Source organism: Nothobranchius furzeri, chromosome 17 (assembly GCF_043380555.1).
Source record: "Nothobranchius furzeri strain GRZ-AD chromosome 17, NfurGRZ-RIMD1, whole genome shotgun sequence".
Classification (NCBI taxonomy): Eukaryota; Metazoa; Chordata; class Actinopteri; order Cyprinodontiformes; family Nothobranchiidae; genus Nothobranchius; species Nothobranchius furzeri.
The window spans coordinates 38,974,221-38,999,266 of NC_091757.1; the positions used below are offsets into that span (position 1 = coordinate 38,974,221).

The window sequence follows — 25,046 nt, forward strand, 5'->3', positions numbered from 1 at the left end:
TGACAGCGAGGACATGGAGGACGATGACCAAACATCCGACACCACCAGGTCCGCGGAGCCCATCCATCGCCCCGACAAGGGTTCAATCCTTTTGTAGGGGAAGGGGACCCAGTCAACCACCGTCACTCAGACACCCGCCTATGGGATACATACAAAACTGCAGATAGAATGACAAGCATTAATTTTCTCTCCTGTAACATTTGTTTATCGGAATATTAATCCATTTTTCCTCTCCGGGGAACAATACACTTACCACAGCATCTTTTCCCTGTGCAATAATCTCTCCAGCTCTGGGAGGACCATTGAGCTGCTCCACCCACACTTTTGCCCCCGCAGTAAAGTCTGATGATCCAAACCCAGTTTCACCCCTCTGAGTGATAGTGGTAGGTTTAGTAATCTCTTCAACTTTGGACATTACACACCGTTTGATTACTAACTGAGCTATCTTGTCTCCTTTTTCCAGTACCAACGGTTCTTTACCTGTATGCTGACACACCACACCTATTTCCCCTTGATAGTCTGAGTCTATTACCCCAGCTAAAATGGTTAGACCCCTCAAAGCTAAACCACTTCTTGGACACACATGAGCATAAGTTCCTGGTGGACATTGAATTCCCAATCCTGTTTTTACCACTGTCACTTTATTGGTTACTAAAGTGATGCTTTCCAAGATTTTAAGATCTAATCCCACAGAGCCCGCAGTTGCTCTAACAGGGAGTTCTGCCTCAGAAGTTAGTTTCCACATTCGTATAGGAGGGTCAGTAGAAGTTGTTTCCCTTCCTGCCCTGGCAACCATTAGCATCAGTGGAGTAACTCCATCCCCCACGGGTCTGTTATTTAACTGATGTACTGCCCTAGTCAGATTTTCTCTCCATTTGTCCAAAGAATTAGTAACCGATAGTTTCCTTAGTTTCTCTTTCAGTAACCCATTCATTCTCTCAATGAGTCCACTAGCTTTCGGGTGATATGCTACATGATAGATCCATTCTACCGCGTTGTTCTCTGCCCATTCTTTGATCTTATTTCCAGTGAAATGGGTACCATTATCAGTCTGAACCTGCAAAGGTAGTCCATAATAGGTCTCTATTAATGACAGACATTTCAATGTAGCCTCCTGATTGGCGTTATGACACGGATGCACCACCAGTACCCCTGACACCGTATCCACGGCTGTGCATGCATACTTACAGTTTTTACTTTTTGGCAATGGTCCAATGAAATCAATCTGCCAACACTGTCCCGCTTGTTTACCTCGATGTATCTGTCCCTGTATATGTCGAGGGATTCTCTTTTTCTGATGTTGACAAGGTTCACAATCTTCTATGGCAGTTTTAATATCATCAATGATGAGATCTATTCCTCTGTCCCTCGCCCATTTCAATGTTCCCTGCACACCCCAATGTCCAGCAGTAACGTGAGCCCATTTGGCTAATCCAGGACTTGATTGTCTTACAGCCTGAATTTTCACTATCTTATCTACAGTCTGATTATGCAGGGATTCAGGATCATTGTTATTAGTATGAGCATCCACATGTAATACTGACACAGGAATATTTTGGCATTTCTCCCAAATGTCCTTCCATAGGTCAGCTCCCCAAACCTCTTTTGAATGTATCTTCCATTGTGTAGCATGCCAAGTTGGCATCCAAGTTAACATTCCTTGGGCTACTGACCAGGAGTCAGTATAAATACTTACTCCCTGCACCCCAGCTGCCATTATTACCATGTGTACTGCTTTCAACTCCGCCCATTGACTACTCTTTCCTGTCCCTGTGAGTTCCATAACTTGTTGTGTACCAGGGTTAAATGCCCCAGCCTTCCATTTCCTGGTTCCTGCCACATATTGACAGGAACCATCAGTGAACCAGGCTCGCTCCTGCTGCTCTGGGGTGAGTTCGCTCCATCTTACCCCCAGTTTCACAGGAGAATCCTGGATTGGTTTTACCTCAAAAGGCACTTCATCCATTTCTGGAACGTCTGCCACTTGCTCGTGGAGCATTGATACTCCTTTTTCTCCTGGTTTCATTCTCTCAGAAACATACCACTTCCATTTTATGATGCTAGCCTCTTGAGCTACCCCTATGCGGTGAGTTGTAGGATTGCTCATGACCCAAGTTAGAATGGGTATATGTGTTCTCATCATTACTTCATGCCCCACAGTTTGGGCTTCTGTTTCCAACAAAGCCCAATAACATGCCAACAACTGTTTTTCAAATGGAGTATATCTCTGTCCTGCATCAGGCAATTTCCTAGACCAAAAACCCAAAGGTTTTCTGCACCTATCTTGTTTTTGCCACAAACTCCAGTTAGCATAATCATTTACTGCAGAAACCTGTAACTCCACTGGTCCTGACAACATCTTCCCCAAAGAAACAGCTTGTTGGATTGCCTCTTTAGCTAGTTCAAATGACTGTTGTTGATCAGGCCCCCATTCAAACTGCTCCTTTTTCCGAGTGCATCTGTACAGAGGCTGCAAGATCTGTCCTAAATGAGGTATGTGGTGTCTCCAAAACCCAAACAACCCAATATACCGCTGAGCATCTGTCTTATTCTGTGGTATTGGGAACCGTGCTATTTTCTCTTTAGCTTTAGTTGTTATTTCTCTTTCCCCTCTATTCCAGATAATTCCCAAGAACTTCACTGACTGTGCAGGTCCCTGCACTTTCGCTGGATTTATCTCCCATCCATGATTCTTCATATGTGTTATCAGAAGTGGGAGCAATTGCTCAACCTCTTCTTTAGTGTTTCCCTGAATCATGATGTCATCAATGTAGTGTGATAGCAATATGCCTGATGGGATCTTTAAAGTCGACAGATTTTCAGCCACTATCCTATGACAGATTGTGGGTGAATGCAAATACCCTTGTGGTAATCTGGTGAAGGTGTACTGTCTTCCTTCCCATGTAAAGGCAAACTGTTCCATCTTGTCCTCAGGGATAGGTATGGTAAAGAAAGCATTGGCCAAATCTATCACCGCATACCATGTACCAGAGTGATGCTGCACCCTTTCCACAATCGTGATAACATCCGGAACCGCAGACGTTAAAGGAGGAGTATGTTTATTCAGCGCTCTATAATCCACAGTCATTCTCCATGAACCATCTGATTTCTTCACTGGCCATAAGGGATTATTCCACCGTGTGGTGCATGTTTTCAAAACTCCTGCCTCCAGATATTCTTTAATAGTGTCCGTAATTTCTTTCTGACCCCCAGGCAACCGGTATTGTTTTTGTGATACCACCTGTGTTGCTTCAGGAATGGGAAAAGGTGTCATTTTGACCTTGCCTACCAAAATGGTGTGGATTCTGTTTATACCAAAACAAAATCGACCATGTTTCAGATGAAGAGTCATTCCAGCCAATATATCCATTCCAATAATCCATTCCTTTGCAGGAGCCACTACTACACTGTAATTTCTAATAGGTTGATTTCCTATTTTTAAGGGCAAAGTTACTCCCTTTCCTACTAACATCTGCCCCCCAAGTCCAGTCAAAGGTACAATGTTTCCCTTTATTTTATCAGGATTGCCATGAATTACCGAGGCCTCCGCCCCAGTGTCAACCAATGCCATTACTGTCTGTACTGATTTTTTCCAATAAATCTGTAATTCCACATGTGGTCTGATATCATTTATTGACCATCCTGAGGCACTGGCAACAACCCGAGCTTGACCTTCATCCTATTCATCATCATGTTCCCTTCGGTGCTGTTTTTTCTTTCTACGCTTCACTGCCGCCACCTGATAACACTCATCTGAACTCTCCTCCTCTGAAGATTCCTTGGGAGGGGCGGAAGGTTCAGCAGGCTTCGACGCCACCTCCCTGATCACATTCTGCAACATTCCAGCCAACTCTGACACAGACATCCTGTCGTCCTTTTCAGGACAATGTCTGAACTGACAATGGACCTTCAGTCCCATTTGTCTGCATTTCTCCATCAATGCATTAGTGGGCAATCCATCAATCTCCTCAAACGGCACTCCCGCTTGTCGCAGTGCCCTCCACAGATCTGTTCTAGAGGGGCCCATTGCCCCCCCTTTACGACCCCTTGAACGTGGATCAATCCTGGGGTTATTTTCAGTTCTAGCTCCCTCTCTCCTCGTCTCAGACCAATCACCCAGCGTGGTGAGTTCGCCAAGACGATCTTTTATCGCGGCAAAAGTCTGGTCTGCCGCGCCAAACAACAAGCTGGTCACCATGGGTTTATAATGTGGTGGGGCATGTCTGATGAGGTGATCTCTAGTTGCCTTAGAGATGTTACCGTCAACCACTCCAGCTCCCCCGTTTCGAGCCACTTGCTCTCTAATAGTGAGTCTGGTGAGCCGCTGAATGGCATCTCTCACTGTCTGCCATTGCCCTTTAATCTCAGACCAGTCCGCCGTGGTAGGATAGATTACATGACATGCCAGAGCATATGCATCCCCCACATTGAAATCTTCATCAGCTGGCAATGCCCGGACTGTAGCCCGGTATTCAGCATTTATCTGTGCATCAGTACTTAATCCTGAAAATCTCATGGCATCACCGGCATCTATGGCTATATCACACGCGCCATCCTCCATAAGGCGATTAAGCCAGGAGTCAGTTGGTTCGCCTGGGCGCTGTTTCAGCTTCCCATTCATGTGATTTAACTCATCTTGTGAATAATCCTCTAGCGTTGTTAGCAGCCTAGGGGCGGGTTGTGGCTGCTGTTGTAACATCCTTCTTATATTACCCGCCTCATCGAGTTCCGGCCGTCCCTGATCATCCACCATATCTACCAGTATTGGTGGAATAATTTGCTGTTCTCGCCGACGCCTAGTAATAGGTCTTTGTTCTGACATCTTTATCCCCTGTAATGATGGATACAAGGGCTGAGGTGGTGGGTCAGGTTTAATCGCCCACTCCTCCTCCTCATCATCCCCCCAAAGGTCGCCGTTCCATTTCTCCGGGTTCCAATCTTCACCAACATTCTTTACAAACGCCCGGATCTGAGCAGGACCTGTTCTACGAGGTCGCTTCTTTTCCTTCCTTTGCGCTCGAGACACAAAAGTCAGCGTTTTATCCAAAACATTCTGAGCATGCTTTAGCTCTTTCCCCATCACACACACTCTCTGCTCAAACTCTGAGCATGATTTTTCAACTTCTTCAGCATGGATTTTCTCCTGCACCGCTCGCTCTCTACAACTGCTCAATTCTAACTCCTGTTTTTTCCATGCTTCTGCAAAAAGCCACATCATATCTCTCACTCCTGCCAGCGGCGCTTTTTCTTTAACTTCTATCCGCGTCAAACGGTCCAGCACCACGGCGGGGCTGACCACTCCATTTAACTCTCCCCACGGCCCAGGGCGTCCACCGCGCTGCCTTAACATATCACCAATGGTTCGGAACTCCTCCGTTTCCCAGCCGGGAATCGGCACGGGAATCGGCGTTCCCTCCCCAGAAGCACTCGGCTCCTTTTTGCTTCTCCAAAAACACTTCATTGTTGCTGGAATAGCTTGACTGATCCTGTTCGTGACGCCAAAAATGTTCTAAAATAAAATGTTTTATTTTATTTTAATTACCTTAAAAGACTCAAAGTCTCTTTTTACACTTTATATTTATTTAATCAGGATCGTTGTCAAGTCGACGCCAGAAACAATGAAACACAACTTGAATATCAGATGAACAACAAGGCTTTATTCAACCAGCATTCATACAAGTTATCAATCATGAACAAAACATTTCTCTTACCGTTGCTTATGGGTGGAGAGCTGAACACCCCAGTTAGAAAACGTAATCCATGATAGGTAAAGAACTGAACACATGTAATCCATGAACCTCGTCAGGTAGAATCCTTCAAGCAGCTCTAACCCCCTGAGCTCTGCTCTGCTCCTTATACATTCCCTGATGTGCGTGCAAAGCTGCACACCTCCACCAGGATTACCTTGATTACATCCTCATGATCACATTATGTTCGGCTCTCCTTGATTACATCCTCATGATAAGTGTGATTGACAAACAGTAGTGATCAATAACTTGTATAAAGCAATTATACGTTGCTTATGGGTGGAGAGCTGAACACCCCAGTTAGAAAACGTAATCCATGATAGGTGAAGAACTGAACACATGTAATCCATGAACCTCGTCAGGTAGAATCCTTCAAGCAGCTCTAACCCCCTGAGCTCTGCTCTGCTCCTTATACATTCCCTGATGTGCGTGCAAAGCTGCACACCTCCACCAGGATTACCTTGATTACATCCTCATGATCACATTATGTTCGGCTCTCCTTGATTACATCCTCATGATAAGTGTGATTGACAAACAGTAGTGATCAATAACTTGTATAAAGCAATTATACAACAGATGACAAGTTCATTTTTATTACAATTGTCAACTTTTTTTACCGGGGTTTACCGCTATACCGGTTACCGTGACAACCCTACTAGTGAATCACGATTCACTGCCCCAACTGACTCATGCCTGTTACTGTTGGCAAACTAATTTCATAAGTAGAAATATATCTGGCTCATCATTAAAATTGTTACAAAAAACAAGAGCAAGTTTAACAAAAGCATTTTCTTACCTTTTCTGGGCTGGGAGCTCATTAATTCACAGTAGCAATGCTTTTCTAACAGCACGTTTGAGTCACTCCTGCCCTGTCTGAGAGCTAGCTTGCAGTGCTAATTGTAGTGTGACAGTGTGAGCATCCTGTCACAATGTCCCGATTGATCATGCGCCCTGGCTACTTGGCCAAGGGGATGTCCCTTTGGCTGACTGGTTAGAGTGTATGACTCTCACCCGGGAATATGGGGATCGAATCCCGCCCGGGCCCTCGTTTCTCCACCTTGCCACAGTAGCATGATCAAGTAGGGCTGCTCAATTAATCGAATGTTGATCACGATTACGATCTGAGTTTTGAACGATTATAAAAAACAAAACAAGCCGATTATTTGCTCCTCCCGCTTGCGCTGCCCTGAGTTGCAAATGAAGCGCTCCTCCCACAGTGTTGCCAACTTAGCGACTTTGACGCTATTTCTAGCAGCTTTTCAGACCCCTTTCTTGACTTTTTAATTCTAAAAGTACCTAGCGAACATCTCAAACATCGCTGGTAACCCTTAGCTACTTTCTGGATAAATGTCGTCGACATTTCCTGCAGGTTAGCTAAACACTCCGCCTGTGCTCCGGACCGTTCTTCACAACATTAGGAAAGGGAATGATGCAGTGATGTGTCGGTCGCTAAAGACAGCTCTCGGAGCCGGCTCGTTGTTGGATTAACCAGAGTGACACACACACACCGCACCTGCGGACTCCTGAGCAGCTAAAAACAGCTAAATGTGCGCGTGCAGCGTGCTAAACACACGTGCATCTTGCCCGATTGCTGTGAGACCGGGTTGGGGGGTGGGGGGTGCAGCAGTGGTTGGGACAATTACTACATTAACTGATGGACTTGTAAATAAATAGTTTATAAATAAGGTAGAAATAAGTTCCTCACGCTGATAACTAATAACTAATCTCTCTGAAGACACGGTGCTAGTGCACGCTCCTACAGCATCTTGACACGACTCAATACATGTTATGCAACATTTTGTGAACATCAATTTATTTGCATTTATTTGTTATAAATGCCACTGTGTAATTCTTACTGTCAGTATTTGCAAGATATTGGTATTTGGGTCTGTACTGGTTAGACTTAAATGAGTTAAACCAAGGTCTATAGCCCTTGGGTCATAGACTATGAGCTAAAAGTAAATTGGTCTTTTTATCCTGGGAATCAGGAGTTATTTTAGTGATCATCTTGTTTCTTATTTTTGTCCTGATTGTGCCCTGAGCAGTTTTATGACTGAATAAAAACAAATAAAATCAACATAAATTGAAAAATCGTCCTAAATAATCGTGATCTCAATTTCAGTCACCATAATCGTGATTATTATTTTTGCCATAATCGAGCAGCCCTATGATCAAGTCACTATTACTCTGTAGCTTGCCTCACTCAGAGGACAAATAACTCACTCACCCCCTCCCTCACGTATTTCAGCTCATAGGAATCACTCAGTGGAAGCTTGCGGTAGTACACGACTCAAAAACCCCTAACTGCTGTCTTGAGTCATGACACATGCCAGCCTGGCCTGCCAGACTTCTCTGTTTATTTCTGCACAGAGAAAGGGTCTGGGAACTCTCCTATTCAAATAACCCCACCCCGTGAGAATTCTAACCGAGCCAATCAGCGCTGAGTAGCATATGTCACACCATAATGCTGAGTTTGTCAAACATGGCAACTGAACCGGAGTTTGCTGCGGCTTTCCTCTGTTCTAAATGACTTGAAGTCCTTTAAAACCACATGTAGAAGCGCTAAAAGCCTTTCTTGTAAAGGAAGATGTTTGTGCAGTTGCCAGACGCCTTTTTTTTATTTTTTTACTGCAGCTAAAAAACTACATCACGCGGTTCAGTCGGCATTTCCGTCTTTTTTTCTGATTGGTTATTTTTGAGCTGCCTAGTCCAGCCCCTCATGTGCCTCTCTGCCTGTAAGTTACCAGACTCTTTCTCTGTGCAGAATTAAACTGAGGACGAGTCTGGCAGGCCAGGCTATCCCTCTGTAGGTTTAAGTCTTCCCTCAAAACACACTTATTTTAGCCTGGCTTATCCCACGACTGTCTTCATACTTCAGCGTGACACTTCTCTATTAGTGGCAGCTTGTGACATTCTTCTGTACTTTTTACCTCACTAACGTTGCTCATTTAGTTTTTACTTGTTTCTCTGTCTCTTTCTCTATGCTATTTTTAAATGTGCTTTATAAATAAACTGGTATGGTATGGGATAGGAGTCACCCAGTGGAAGCTCGCAGTAGTACATGACTCACTAACCCAGTTTTCAGGTCATGACACACAACTCACAGTACGAATCACTATCACCCCCCACCGGGTTTCAGCTCATAGGACTCACCCAATGGAAGTTTGCAGTACTACACAACTCATTCTCCCCTCCCTCACTGCTCTCAGCTGCAGAAACTCAGTTTTGTAGTGAAATGAACTTTGCCCTGTCTTAATTATAACCAATGAGATGTGATGATTCCATATGAATATAACATATCAACCTGATTGATCTTTGAATGTTTATTCAGAAGATTATAGTGTTTTTCTCTTTCCCTCAAAAAATCTTAATTTTCTCCTGGTTTGGCCCAGCACAGTTCACTTCCCAATTGTAGCAACAGCCTTATATCATAACCACATAAGTGGAGAAAATGTTCTGTAGCAATGAGTGAATTTGCTGTTGCATTTAAGTGATGCTAACTATTGTTTAACATTTGAACTTATTTTCTGATTTTTTTAAATTTATTAAAAAAAACAGGTATGGGATGTTTTTCTGTTTTTGGAGCATCAGAAAATGTTTTATGGTGGAGGTGATGCTTTAAAGTCACTGAGAAACAGCATGCATGCAGTTTGTTGTTTTGCTGCTAATACAGCAGCAGGTGCAGCTGCATATTTTTTCAATAAAAACAGAATGTTGTAATGGAATTCATGCATTAGTTTTTGTTTACTTTGAACCCAGAGCAGACATCACACGACAGACAACATCAACACTGCATACTTTAGTATTTGTTTATTTATTGCGCGCAATATCGATATCGCAATATTAAGCAATGTTATCGAATATTGCAGGTTTTCATAATATCATGCAGCCCTATCAGGAAGTAGTTCTTGTTTTAATAAACTCATTGTTTATAAATTTTGGCAAATCAGGATTTGAGGGCTTTACCAAAAATTCATCAGAAGACACGCCTTAAGATACAAAGGTGTTAACACTTTGTGAATGAAAGTGTTAAAAACTCTTATGTGAGTTGAATATTAACATTTAAAAGTATCTTATTGTAATGTGTATGAGTGTAAACATTGATTAACTTGTTAAATCAACATATACTGATCTGGTGTATATATCTGAAATGGAACATTGTAAGAACAATATTAATTTAAAATTAATTGATTTAAGCACAGATTATTCAAACATTTGATTTAAACATCTTGTTCATTAAACACTTGATTATTTAAGCTTATGAGTTGTAAAGTCATGTAGGCTTCAAGTAGGTTCACTTTATTCAGAGTGAGGAATGTTGCAGTCTGACTTTACGCAGAGTAGGGATGGGTACCGAATTCGGTACTTTATAAGGTACCGACCGATAGGGATGGGTACCGAATTCGGTACTTTTTAAGGTACCGACCGAATTCCACAGTACCGACCGAGCACCGATTCACGTCATTTCAAACGGTGCCTCGTTTCGGTACCCGTCCTTCTTAACGAGAACTTGCCAAGACAACTGCGCATGCGCAAGAGCGTTATGTCGTCGGTCCCTGCGAGCGAGTTGTAAACAGAGCAGCATGGTAGAAAGAACGAACGCTAAAGCTTGGGTCCACTTTACTAAATGTGATGGGTAACTGGGTGATGATGAAACCAGCGACAACGATCTAAGTGAAACATCCTCATCTTAATCTTCTCCGGTAGGCAAATAAAATGTTTAAGATAACGTTAGCTTGATTTGTTAGCTTCTGTTTCACTAATGGTGCGTTCGCTTTCTCCTTGGAGCTCCGAAATTCCGACTAGAAGAACATGAACGCGCACTAAAGTTTGGCTTCACTTTACTAAATGCGACGGGTGATTGGGTGAAGATGAAACCAGTGACAACGATTTAAGTGTGAGGCATCATCGTTTAAATCTGCTCCAGCAGTTAAATAAACTGTTTAAGATAACGTAGCTTGATATGTTGGCTTCCTATGCCACCATTGTTATCATCTAATGGTGCGTTCGCTTTCTCCTAGAAAATTCTAACTTCCCAGTAGGAAAAATCAATTGAAAAAGGACGGTAAAGGAATGAAGATACACAGTAAATTTAGTTCACAGTAAAGATGTTTGCTTCAGTTTAATTATCAGCTTATAAAACTACAAGGACGATGTTAAAATACAAACAGTTGTATGTTATTTATCGTGATATTTATCAAATATGGTTATAAATTGAGAAAAATATATATCTAATTATAAAAGAGAATTAAAATATTAAACACTCAAAAGTTTCGAAAATTGGTACCGTTAAGTACCTGTATCGATTCGTAGGTACCGGGAATTAGTACTGGATCGATTCAAATGTCAAAGGTAACCATCCCTACGCAGAGATTGCAGGACATTTGCAGGAGACCTTGAGTGAGACTATATGTCTCTGTGGAAAAATAATTGTGGCAAAGGTTTGTTTTGGGAATTTGGGCCCAGACACGGTGTTGTCCTGTCTGTACATGAAAGGTTATCTTGTGTCAGTTAGATGGTAAAAAATTGACCACTTGGATACGTAACAGTTTCAACTTTTTTTTTTTCTCCAGAACAAATTCAAATCCTTTTACTGTTAAATGGAGTTGAATTAGAACTAATTGTGCAAAATATATTGTCTGTTTACTAGGGCTGGGCGATATAGCCTAAAATCAGTATCACAATATATTGAGGATTTCACCTCGTTAACGATAAATGGACAATAACTACAGGTATGCGCAGAAACAAAAGTTGTCCGCTAGATGGAGCCGTCACATGTATTAAGTCATATTTTTGCGTGACTCAGTGTGGTACAGCTTCGTAAGGAGACATGAATGCTGCAAACCTACAAACATCTTTTCATTTTTTTATTATCAAATTTATTGACGTGAGAAAAAATTATAACAATATGAGTCAAAGATTTTGATAACAATATATTTTCGATTTATTGCCAAGCCCTACTGTTTACAAATATTTGTTTAAGTTTTGATGCTCCTTTTATTCCATGACTTCTAGGGCTGTAGTGAAGCCTCGATGACGTCGACGGCTCGATTCTAAAAATTTGTCGACGTCAGATCTGGTAGTCGACGCACCACACCCAATTGTTACATCCCCAGGAGTTTGTAAATAGAGGTGGAATCTGCCTGTTTTTCCTGTAGTTCGCCCTCTTCTCCGCCTTCACTAACATCTCCGCCAAATACCGAAGACCCGGAACAACGTCCGTCCGCTACTAGAATCCTTTCCTGTTTTGCCCGTCTTCGTCTCCCGGCAACGGACAACAACTTCCGGGGTCTGATACGCTGCTCAGTCTCTTATCGCAGATGTGGAAAATCACCGGGAGCGTTTTCATAAAGAAGCTTCTTTCAGACATTAGGAAAGCTGTATTTGTGGTAGCAGTCTCTCCTCCATGCTGATCTGTTTGCTGGGTGGTGTTTGTTTATTTAAACTTGGTAACTTGAACTTAACGTTGGTAAAGATACTGTTATCATTTCTGCTAACGGCTTCTTGCGTTTGGATAAGCTGTTACGTTTTGGTTTAGAGTTAATCTTTTTTATGGTGTAGATCTCCCTTTTATTACGTTTAGAGTGTTGTGGGTTTTCGGTTTAGTTAAAAATATCACCTTGAGTTTGGTTTAACCACCCAGTTTAGAGTTTGGACCTTTGGAGATCCCAGTGGGACATCCCTAGTTATTTGTACTTTTGTTTTAATTCCCCACAGACAGAATTATTTTTATTCCCACCTCTGGATGGAAAGATTTGTTTTTTTTGTAGTTGTAAATAAACCTGATCATCATTTTAACTTTTAAATCCCGTGTTAATGTCCCTTCCTTTTTGCACACGAGCCAAACTCGCCAGGAAGGGTTGTAACTAGGGATGAGCGAGTACACCACTATCTGTATCTGTATCTGTTCAACCAACTAAATTATCTGTATCTGTACTCGGAATGGGCGTGGCATAACCCGGAAGTGGGCGTGATTTAACTGGAAGTGGGTTTGGTTTACATCAATATATTATTTTAAGTCTGAAATTGATATGGATTGATCAGAAGTTGCTTTGTGTATTGTTTATTTGAAAACTATTTACAGAGCAACCTCAGAATTGAGATTAAATATTTTTGATCACAATAGTGAAGGAACTATTTCAGAACAAGTGTTTCAACAAAATCAGAACATTAATATTTAAGTGCATGGATTAATAAATCTGAACTCATGCAGTAGGAACTAGAAAATATGAAATGCTTGAACCAGACACAACTTTATGTATATTTTTTAATTTTAATTTGATTAAACTGATTTTTTTCTTAACGTTCTTGGCATTTTCCCACACAAAGTTAAACAAAGCAATGTTGATTAATGTGTGTGTGTGTGTGTGTGTGTGTGTGTGAGAGAGAGAGAGAGGGAGGGAGGGAGGGGGAGAGAGTGAGAGAGAGAAGGGGGGGGAGAGAGGGAGAGACAGGGAGTTCAAAAAAATAAAAAACCCGACCAGAGCGGAGGTAGTGACAACAGCATGTCAGCTCTGTCTTGTCAAATGCACCATGTCAGTTACGAAAAACGTAACTTTAAATATTCAACCGAAAAAGAGGCGAGCTGAAGAAAACCTAGGGAAAACTGAAGAAACGTGAGAAACAGTGAAGCCATCACAGCGCGATCCATTACTGTCTGTGTGTGTGCGTGGATGAGCCAGACGGACTGCGCTCCCGGCCGGCTAGAGCAGGGGTGTCAAAGATGCGGCCCGCGGGCCGGATCCGGCCCGCAAGTGGGTTAAATCCGGCCCGCGAGATGGTTGTGTAAACTTTATTTTCATACTTTACAGTGTAGAGTGAAAATAAACTTATCATTGTGAGCAAGTTTTCTCTAATGAGTATAAATAAAACAAAGCTGCACTCAAGGCTCACACAAGAACTTGAATCACATCCTGAAGTTGGCCGCCACTCAGGATGTGACTTCTGATATTGATGTGCTGGTGAAAGCTAAAAGATGTAAAGTAAAGTGAGTCGAATATACTTTAAGTGCTACGTGAAACTGATCTTTCCATGTGATCTGTAAGCTCTTTGAATCACTAAGGAATGTTTTTTTTATTAGTTGATTTTTTTAATTTTTTTCAAATTTTCAAGTGCACTTCAGGTGTGGTACTCGTACTACTACACTGTCCTCAGGCTCCAGCCTTGTTTTATATTGATTGTATTAAAACAAAGAAAACAATCAGAAGTTGTTTTTTTTCCCGGTCCGGCCCACTTGGGACTAGATTTCCCTCAATGTGGCCCCTGAGCTAAAATGAGTTTGACACCCCTGGGCTAGAGAGTTTTGTAAGTAGGGAGGGGCGGGCGCTCTATGTGACTGGCCAATCACAGAGCGTGAAGACAGTCAGTTACCCAATGAAGTTTTTCCTTCAGCACGATTACAGATATTGACTCGTTTTACTCGTTTCACGCTCGTATTCGACAAAAATGCTTTATCCGTACCGGATACTCGTCTGAAACGAGTATCCGGCTCATCCCTAACTAATAACTCCATGGTGCATGACCCATGTGATCTTCAGTAGATGCAATTACATCATCGTACATTTAGCTTAACATGATGGATTTTTTTTCTCTGGACAAGACCTATACAATATGGGCCACCTCTAGATGAAATTTAAATAATTTTACATTAATTATAAATATATAATTAAAAAGTGCCTGTGGGACATTTGATACTCCTCTGGCTCTCAACTGTGTGTGTGTGTGTGTGTGTGTGTGTGTGTGTTAGCAGACAGCTGTACCTGTGTTACTGAAGCTCAGACTGGTAGAGAATAGGCACTACGGTTAAAGTTTGACCAGAATCAATACATTTTTATGCATTTAACCTACTGATTTATTCATATAATTTCTCAAGAGCTTGAAGTGAGTTAACTTGTCAACAGTTTACAGGAGGAAAAATATCGAGATATATTTCGTATATCGGAATTCAGCTTAAAGATATCGAGATATAAGTTTTGGTCCATATCGCCCAGCCCTACCTCACGCACATAAGTGACCAAAACAAAGCAGCATGGAAACACCGTCTCCATGCTGCACTCCCAAGTTCTACACGTCACCAGAACATAACCAACCGCAATACAATAAAAGCAGTGTTATACAAAATGGAAGGCCTGTAGTGTTTATTCTCTTACCAATTTTTTGGAGGAATTTATTAGATTTTTTGGTTTTTATTAACTGTGCAATTGAAAAATAATCATTAGATTAATTGTCTAAATAGTCATTAGAATAGTCGACTATTCGATAAAATAATCATCAGAATAATCGTTTTGAAAATAATCGTTAGGCGCATCATCTTCAAATCGGAAGAAGAGGCTGAGGACTACATTAAAAAAAATAAAATGACAACCAGCGACAGACAACGGGGCTGACTGAGTTCGGGGACTGCCTGGTCTTATCCCTGTCTCTCCCCCTCTGAGAGGGGAGTGGATCACACAGTGAGGCAAGAACCGAACACTATATTATTGGTTATGGTGGTTCTAAAAGCAAGTAAGGTTCTATTTTATTTTATTTGATTATTTCTATAAGAGTTCTACGTTATGAATCCTATTTTGTTATCTCTTACTTATATCCCGTTGAATTATATACCGAATGGTTAAGTCTTTTATTACTATCATAATTATTGTTGCACTGATCAGGGATCTCCTGTGGGGGGCGATATGGAACTCTGTTTTTTTTTTTTTTTCCCCCTCCTGCTGGCTGATGCTGACTCTTGGGGGAGTCTACTGTAGAGACGAGCACACCGGAGCTGATATTAGCAGTTGTACGCTACCCCCACTGGGGATGGAACGTCTTAAGTAACCCGAGGTCTTAGGTTTAGAGGGTTTGGAGCCACGTTTTGTTTGGGGAAACGTGGGTGGGGGGGTTGCTTTAGAAACTTCACTCAGTATGATTTAAATCAAGAGTCTTTACTCAATATGAAAGCGAAAGTCAAAAAGGTGCAGCCACGATCCTTTGGCACTATCATACTAAAATTAATCATGATGGGTAGATCTGCTATAACAGTACTTACGTGGAATGTGCGCGGTTTAAATAACATGGTTAAACTTAAGCAAGTATTAGGCAGAATAAAACAGTTAGGGGCCACAGTATGTCTTTTACAAGAAACACACCTGTTGGAGAAAGATATCAACCGAGTAAGAACCAGATGGCCTGGACAAGTATTCTCCTCTGGATTCTCCTCCCACTCTAGAGGGGTCATAATTCTGGTCCATAAGTCGATTCCGTTTCAGTTAACAGAGAAGTATTAGATCCCTCAAGGAGATTTATTATACTGAATGGCACTATAGTTTCAACTCTAGTAAATCTGGTTTGCTTATATGCCCCTAATGGAGATGATCCTACTTTTTACCAGCATTTCTTTTTAACTATTTCCTCCTATACTGACCATTACATAATAGGAGGTGATTTCAAATGTGTGATTAACCTTGTGGTTGATAGATCAAACACCCATGTTACTCCCTCTCACCAACAAACTAGAACAATGATTGGGAAATTTATTAAGGACCTCAACTTGGAGGTGTGGAGACTATTACACCCTAATAAAACTGAGTTCTCGTGTTTCTCTAGCACCCATAAAACATATTCACGTATTGATTTTTTCCTGATCTCAACAAATCTAATGTCTCTGATACAAAAATGCTGGTATGAAGCTATTTTACTTTCCGATCATGCCCCAGTCATTTTATCTCTTCTACTGCCGAACCTTTTACTCCAGCCACTCCCATTTCGTTTCCAAGCAAAATGGTTGAGATATACAAAGTTCGTAAAATTCATAGATGGGAAGATAAATGATTATTTCACTTTTAATACGAACCAAACAAATGCATCAATAAAATGGGAAGCCTTTAAGGCCTATATAAGGGGAGAAATGATAAGCTATATTAGGAGCAAATCCAAAATCCATTTGAACAAACTAAAGGAACTTGAAGAACAAATTAAAGACTTACAAGACCACTTATATCACCACAATGATGTTGGAAAATACAAAAAACTCCTTCTGTTAAAGTCAGAATATAATGAACTCAGCACAAATAAGATAGCTACAAATCTAATGTGGTTGAAGCAGTCCTATTATGATCAAGTGGAGAAGGCAGGGAAGCTCTTGGCTTGGAGGCTAAAAAAATACAATCAGAAAGAACCATAAACTCAATTATATTGGACGATGGAATAGAGATCACGGATCCGGAAAATATAAATAACACTTTTGCCAACTATTATGAAAATTTATATAAATCAGAATACCCTGAGAATGAAAATGAAAATGCACAAAACCAGTTTTTAGACCGATTGGAATTTTCGACCCTTCCCGAAGAAGCCAAACAGGCCCTTAATGCTAAGTTGAGCATAGAGGAACTCAGAGAAGCACTGGGTCTTATGAACAGCGGCAAAGCCCCAGGTCCGGACGGACTCCCAATTGAAATACATAAACATTTTCTGACAAATTATTGCCACACCTGCTTGAAATATTTAATGAGTCCTATGAAAGAGGCATTTTGCCACCATCTCTGAGAGAGGCATCTATTTCAGTCATTTTAAAACCTGGTAAGGGCCCAACAGATATGAGCTCATACCGTCCCATATCACTAATGTCCTGTGATACTAAAATATTGTGTAAGGCCCTAGCTCGTAGGATTAATTCATACATTCCAAAATTAATTTCTGATGATCAAAATGGATTTGTTATGGGCCGCCAGGCCTTTTATAATACTCGTCGGCTTCTGAATATACTGTGGGATAAGCAATCTGCTACTGACCATGCCTTTTTATCATTAGACGCTGAAAAGGCGTTTGATAGAATAGAGTGGAGATACCGTTTTGAAACCCTTAAGAGATTCGATTTGGGAGGAGAATTTCTGAAATGGGTCCAATTGTTATATACGGAACCGATAGCCAAAATCGTAACAAACAATCAGATATCAAGGCCTATACAACTTGGTAGGTCTACTCGACAGGGCTGCCCACTCAGTCCGTTATTGTTTCTTTTGGCCATTGAACCACTTGCTATGGCGATACGCAATTCCTCTGAATTAACTGGAATAAGAATAGGTCAGGTCGAACATCGGGTATCATTATTTGCAGATGACATCATTCTGTTTTTAACTAACCTAGAGAAGTCGGTTCTGGCAGTGGGCGATATTCTTCCGAATTTTGGGTACTTCTCTGGGTACAAGATTAATCAGAAGAAAAGCTCCTTGTTATTTCTAAATAAAAACAATCCTCATATCCAGACACAATTCACCAGTACCTGTGAAGGCTTTACCTACTTGGGAATACAGATTGTCCCTGACATAAAGAAAATTGTTCCCATTAATTATGACCCCTTGATACAAAAAGTTTCAGAGCTATTGGTAAGGTGGGATGGGATGCCGATTTCTATGATAGGTCGCATTAATATGTTGAAAATGTCAATTCTACCAAGATTTCTCTACTTATTTCAGTCCATCCCCCTATATACCCCAGACTCTATGTTTTCATCACTGAATAAACTTTTCTCCAGTTTTATTTGGAACAACAAACGACCCAGGCTACGCCTCTCCCTGCTATACTTACCTTATGAGCGTGGAGGGCTTTGGAGTGCCCAATATGAAGATGTATTATTGGGCAGCCCAGTTAAGGGCAGCTACTTGCTATTTTCCAACTAGGGAGACTCCTTCCTGGGTTAAAATTGAGAATACAGGGTATCCGCGGGTCCTTAAAAAGTCTTAAAACGTCTTAAATTTGCTTTTCAAAATTTAAGGCCTTAAAAATGACAAATAATCCTTAAATACAGTTTCCAAAGGTCTTAAATTACCAAAGGCCCACCAAACAAGATTCTTTTATTTCTATAAAAGTTTCGTGAATTTCTAGTTAGTGTTCAGCATTTTTTGTGTATGATGTTGGCGTAAGCGGAACCGTACACATTCAGCTGGTTGTGAAAGGGGGCTATTTTTAGATGAGCACATTAGCTGGTTAAGCTAGTGGGAGTTTGCGCCATGGGGAATTTTAATGGTATAACTGGATGGCTAATCCCACGTTCGCGATGTGGTTAGCACCAGTTCCAGGCAATAGCTGGAAATAAGAGCTTAAATTTAATTTTTTTAATAGCTTAAATTTGGTCAAAGTGGCCTTAAAAAAGGTCTTAAAAAGTCTTAAATTTGGCTCCCATAAACCTGCAGATACCCTGGAATAACAACATAGGACTGCCATTACAATCTTCTGTTTATTCAGATACAGCTAAAAGAATACTGAAAAATACAAAAAACCCTATGGTTAGAAATACGATTTCAATCTGGCACCAAACACATATAGCTTTAAATGAAGAGTCACAACTGTCAGCTTTGTCGCCGATGTGTGTGTGTGTGTGTGGGGGGGGGGGGGGGGGTTGATGTTTTTTGTTCTGTTTTAATCTGAAAATCATAAACATATTTTGGAAAAAAAAAGGAAAAATAATCGTTTACCCCCAGCCCTAGTTTGCCTTTCACTGTTCTTTATTTATTTATTTTTTTTAAATACATGCCCTCTCGGTTCTTTTATTATAATTTATGTTGTCTGTTTTTGTTGTCCTAACAAGCAGTCTAAAAAAATACTCAGTTCCACCACTATTTAAAAATAAAAAATAATTTCTGTATGTCAAATTTATTATTTTTTTTTATCACTCAGTGGTACGATGTACAAGGAAAGAGAAGCAAATTAGGTTTGAGTGATTTTATTTTATTTTGCACTGACTAAGACTCAAATGAATAAAAAAACTTGAATAATTTTGGTGAGTGACTCAAACTCAATTTAATAAATTGAACAGGGTTTTCCCCAGAAAATTTTATAAGCCACACGTTCCGCTGCTGTTTCTCACAGTATCAGCTGATGGAGGGCTCTAGTTTCATTGCGCCATTCGTGTCAGCGGACACAGTAGGGTCGGGGAGGGGGGCGGGGCATGACTCTTATCCTGGCGGGTGGCCAAGCAAAGCCTAGTGATCTGCCAGGCATATAAAGCACTGGGGGAAACCCTGATGAATCAATTTTTACCGTCACTAATCCAAACAACTAATCTAAAGTGAGCTCAAACTTAAGAATAGAAACTTGCTGGTGGATTTCGTTTTCTCACCTTTTTCACTATTGACACATTTTCATGTCTGGTAGTTTGTCCCACCCATATTGATTAAACTGTTATATTTTTCATTGCAGAGCAAGGCTAGTGAGCCTGCACCTGTACCGGCTCCCTCTGCTGAAGCGGGGCTGGTTGGCAGAGGCACTGAAGAAGGTAAAGGCAAAAATCTAATTCGGATGTATGTCTTGCGTGAACGACCTCAAACAAAATGGTTTGAAATAAACAAATAATACTAATAAGCCCACATAAGAATTATTAATCTATATTCTTTAAAACATGTGTTGTACATGTAGAGGTGTAGTCTGGTTACTTTTAAAAAGACATTAAAGCAAGCAACATTTTGAGGAAAAAAGATTTCAAAGATCCGACCACTTTCTTTAGGATGCCTCCTAGAGCAGTGGTTCGCAAACTTATTTAGCCGCGCACCCCCTTCTATGTCCCGACCATGTCGACACACCTCCCCAGCCCCCACATCAGGGCATGGCTATATATATATATATATATATTTCAGCCATCAAGCTAAACAGACAGGGTTAAAAAAAATATGATCGACCTTTTCCCCCATCACTTTAATTTTTTAATAAGGGGGATGCGCGAGGTGAAAAGTGTAATGGCTGCGGAGCTCAGAGAAGTCTGTCATATGTCACCATTAGCGTAGCCAGAAACTCATTTGTGGGTGGGCCTAAGAAAAAGTGGGCACAATAATTGTAATTGAAAACAAGTATATTGTTGCGCGCCTGTCCTCCATATGTGCCCTAGCCTCATAACAGTGCGCCAAGCTTCAGCACTCTGGCCTGCGCACGCCGATATGTTCCGCATTTGATCTTTTTTAACGGTGTTGGAGGAATCTGAAGGTGGTGAATCATTCTGGCAGATTGTAATTAACACCCTGTCTCATGCAGGTGTTCTGACATTGTAAACCTCACACACAGAACATTGTGGATGTAACTAAATAAATCAAGAAATGATTCCCATTCAGGCTATTAACAGCGAGCTGAAGATCTGAAGTTCAGAGTGCGTCTGTCAAAGGTCAGACGCGTTCCAGCGGAACCACGGCTCACGGGTGCACAAGTGAGCACATCTGGGCTGGGCAGAAGTAATTTTACAACATTGGTTTAAATAGCTCCAATAACGAGACGCGGTGACTTGAGCGGCTCATGGAGCTGTGCCGCGCACGCGCACACACACACACACACACACACACACACACACACACACACACACACACACACACACAGATTCAATAGGCGCGCACGCTGCGCAAACTCCGGCAGCTTGAATGTAGCTGAGTTCTTTCATAAAGGGAGCCGGTGCAGGAAATCTGTGGACAGATGGGAGTTAGATCCAACTCGAGGGGGAAAACAAGGAATCTGAATTGTGCGGGGGACTTACAGTCTGTAGAGGGGGGAAAGTAGCTTGAGGGAGGAGTGGTCCGGTCTAGGCTGAGAGGGGATTCCTGAGACTGAGATCCAGAAGGGGAGACGTGGAGGGAGCTGAGTTTGCTGAGATCCAGGGAGCTTAGGTGGGCAGCTGGAGGTGGTTCTGGCCAGGGAGAAGCTGAGAGACAAGCAGGTTGGAGTTCCAGAGAATAGCCTGTCGGGGATGAAGGTGGAGGTTTGATCTGGTGAACGAGAGCAGGAAGGGTAAAATGCTAAATCCAAAATCCAATACACATCTAAAATCTCAAAAGGTCCTAAGAGCTCGAAAATACTGTGACGAGGTGGCTTAGAAGGTACCCAGGTAGAGTAATCATCCAGCGAAGTGTAGGAGTCTCTCAGCTGCTTAAATACCCCTGGCTGGCTGATGAGCAGATCTGCTGCAGCTTGGTTAACCTCCAGACACACCTACCTGCAGAGGGAAAACTCAAGAGAAAGGGAGTGACAGCAGGAATACACCTCAGACCGTGACACACGTGTTTTCATTTGGTAGACACAGCCACATTTTCACATGACACACATACCATTCATTGCTTAAACACAAGTAGCCTTTGGGTGAACACTACCAAGCATGGAAAGAACACTGAAGAGCAAAACTGAAAACACAATTGTCGAAAGGCAACACAAGGAATTACACACTGAATGTATGACAGTGCCCACTTTTCTCTGAGAGAAACATTAGACATCACACAAATTTTGAGACAAAACATTAATTTTTACAGTTAACACCCCCCCCTCCCACACACACACACACAAATTTTGAGACAAAACATTTTATTTTTACAGTTAACCCCCCCCCCCCACACACACACACACACACACACACAAATTTTGAGACAAAACATTTTATTTTTACAGTTAACTCTCCCCCCCCCCCCTTCCCCCAAGCATAATCATGGGGCATCATGCCGCCGGTCTCTCTCTGGCCAGAGGGCCTCATCAACATCACAGGCGATGTCCTACTGGTCCAAACAGCTCTGGAAGTACCGCCTCGAGTGCCTCATGAAGCCCTGACAAGCCTCAAAGGCCACATCTCTACAAGGCTCCTCCATGGCTTGAAGCAGTGGGACCTTGCTCTGTGGATTCCTTTCGAACACCTTCCACCTCCAGGCTGAGAACAACTCCTCAGTGGGATTGAGGAAGGGGGAATAAGGTGGATGTTATAAAATGGAATACCGTGGGTGGTCCTGAAACCACTCATACACCTGGGTAGCCTTGTGGAAACTTACTTTTATGCTGCAGTCCTTGATTGCAAATTGCTCGCCAGACCCGAAAGTTTGGAGATTTGAATATTTGTGTGTTGTTGATTGAAGCTTTGAGAATTTATGTGGAAAGTGTGTGTAAACCTGAAAATTGTGTGTTGTGTTTTGACAGCAAGGTAATGTGAAATTGACATCAGAGTGTAAAGGAGGAAAATCAGAGTTCTAATATGATAAGGAAATCTTAAGTAGTGATAAATTGAGTCAAGCAATTGGGAACAGAAGTAGAGGTTGTGAAAATTGTGCCTCATTTTTGCTTTTTGAATTTTAGCAATCGAAAAAAACTGCAACTGCTACAAGTTCTGTGTCCAACGTTTCAATTTCACAGTCTGCCAAAAGTAAGTGAAGCTAACAGCACTTGCTTTATCCAGATGTGTAGCAATACACGTTTTAACTTGTTTATGAATCTGGGGTATGGTCTTGTTGACAATGGAGTGGCGGCTGGGGGCATTACGTAGCGAGGCTCGAGGTGTTCAATTAAGCATCTAAACCCGACATTACTCACCACCGACGGGCTAGTCATCAAGCACAATAAACTGGCATATCTTCTCTGTTAGGGTTAATGCCTTTTTGGTATCTCTCGGGAGATTCTCATGCTTTGCAAAGGTTTCAGGCAGCGTTTGTTGTTTAACGCCAGGGAATTGTTTCTTCGCCTCCGTGGTCTTGTGAAAATCCTCATGCAGCTTTGTGTGATGCTTCTTCAAATGCGCAATGAGGTTCGATGTATTAAATGTCCCTGGGTCTGTCCCACAACGGGAAACTTCTCCATGACAAGTGTTGCACTGAGCAACACTGTCTTTTTCATGCTTCAGTGAAAAATACAGTTACAGTTTTGACACATTTTAACGAGCTTCCTCCGCGCCGTGTACAGCACTCTCACAAAGGTTCAGCAGATATGTTTACATTTTTGCCGCTGCGCGCCTTCAGTGTTAGGGAAAGGAAGGGAGGGGCTGATGCGATGCTGCTGTCAGGGTCTGTCATGGATTTTATCAATATGTTTATCAATAACCCATTTCCTGTAGTTGGAGGGAGGAGACAATGATCAACAAGTCAAACAGTTATAACTGTGGCAAGATGCACGAGGGGGGGGTGGGGGAAGAGAGGGGGGGTGAGAGAGAGAGAGAGAGAGTGTGTGTTTGTGTGTGAGTGGCTTGTGTGGGTGTGTCTGAATGAGTTCTGAACTAGTGGGCATGCAGAGAGGAATAGAGAAATACATATTACATTCATTTGATTGAGTCCATGATCAAGAATTAATAAACATAATTTTATCTCTAGGCTCCACAGTAGCAGCGACGGACGGCTGGTTTGACTGGCTCTGAGAAGCGTTAATCAGAATTTGCAGTTCGCGTTTTTTTTCCTTCTACCAATCGCATAGTGATGTCTGGGCTTAAAAGCAGCTCATTAGATTCATAGTTATTTGTAAAAGTAATGCATTACCATAAATAGTAATGTGTTTACCAACATTGGTTATGTATACTACTCAGGGGTGGACCGTTAAAGCGCCCGAGCGCCAATGGCGCTAAATTTTCTCGTCGGGCGGTAAATACTTGACGACTTACCGCCCGGGTGGCGCCCAAGCCTTATTTGCCATTTACACACCGGCTTTCGCCTACATCATGGCCCCGCCCTGTAGGAAGCCGCCGTTTTCGTTTCGCGCGTGTGAACCTGCGCGCCTCTAGCCACCTACTGCACTTGTACGATTCGTGCACGTACTGCACGATTAGTTATAGTCACGTGAACTATAAGTTCACTATTAAAGACGAAGTGGAACCACGCTAGAAACACACAAGCACGCAGGAAGATCGCGCCACCACAGGGATTGGATTTCTTGATGAAATCTCCGGCAAAACGCTTTAAAACTGGTGAGGAGAAGTGAGACAGTTCGAAACGGTATGAAGCAGAGAAGCGTGTGCGTAGGTGGAATGATTCTTGGCGGTTTAAAGAAGACGGGAGGCACAGAGAATGGCCGTGTTCGAGTTGAGCAGCGCCTCGCCTGGAAAACAGACGAGAGCAGACGGAAGCAGCAGGGGGAGTGGCTGAAAGCCGGCGTTTCGCCGGGGACACACCGGCCGCGGAAGCGCCCGAAGCGAATCGCTCACGAAGTCCGGCCGCTGCTCGCCGCTCCTCAGTTCAGATCAGACGCGCCCCATTCGAGGCGCGCCGCGGCTCCGCTGTGGATTTTCTTTTAACTACCTGGTGTCCTGCATTTCCTCAGCTCTTTTCCTCTACGTGTGTGTGTGTGTGTGAGTGAGTGAGTGAGTGAGTGAGTGAGTGAGTGAGTGAGTGAGTGAGAGGAGAGAGAGGGAGAGGGAGAGGAGAGGAGAGAGAGGGAGAGAGGAGAGAGAGGGAGAGGAGAGAGAGAGAGGGGGAGAGGAGAGAGAGGGAGAGGAGAGAGAGGGAGAGAGGAGAGAGAGGGAGAGGAGAGAGAGGGAGAGGAGAGAGAGAGAGGGGGAGAGGAGAGAGAGGGAGACAGGAGAGAGAGAGGAGAGAGAGGAGAGAGAGG

The 25,046-nt window shown here is 42.3% G+C and overlaps 1 protein-coding gene across 4 annotated transcripts in view; it reads left to right on the top strand.

The window, feature by feature from the left end:
• The window catches only part of LOC139063608 (oocyte zinc finger protein XlCOF6-like), a 173,689-nt gene that overhangs the window by 144,828 nt on the left and 3,815 nt on the right, over positions 1-25,046 (top strand). For 2 of the 4 annotated variants that reach the window (XM_070545981.1, XM_070545980.1), the window contains one exon: positions 19,926-20,001. The exons of 1 other annotated variant lie outside the window; for it this stretch is intronic. In XM_070545981.1, coding sequence (XP_070402082.1) covers positions 19,926-20,001 — 76 coding nt within the window. Of the gene's footprint in view, positions 1-19,925; positions 20,002-22,162; positions 22,882-25,046 lie in introns of those variants that run through there. One more of the 4 variants, XM_070545982.1, reaches the window with a different exon arrangement.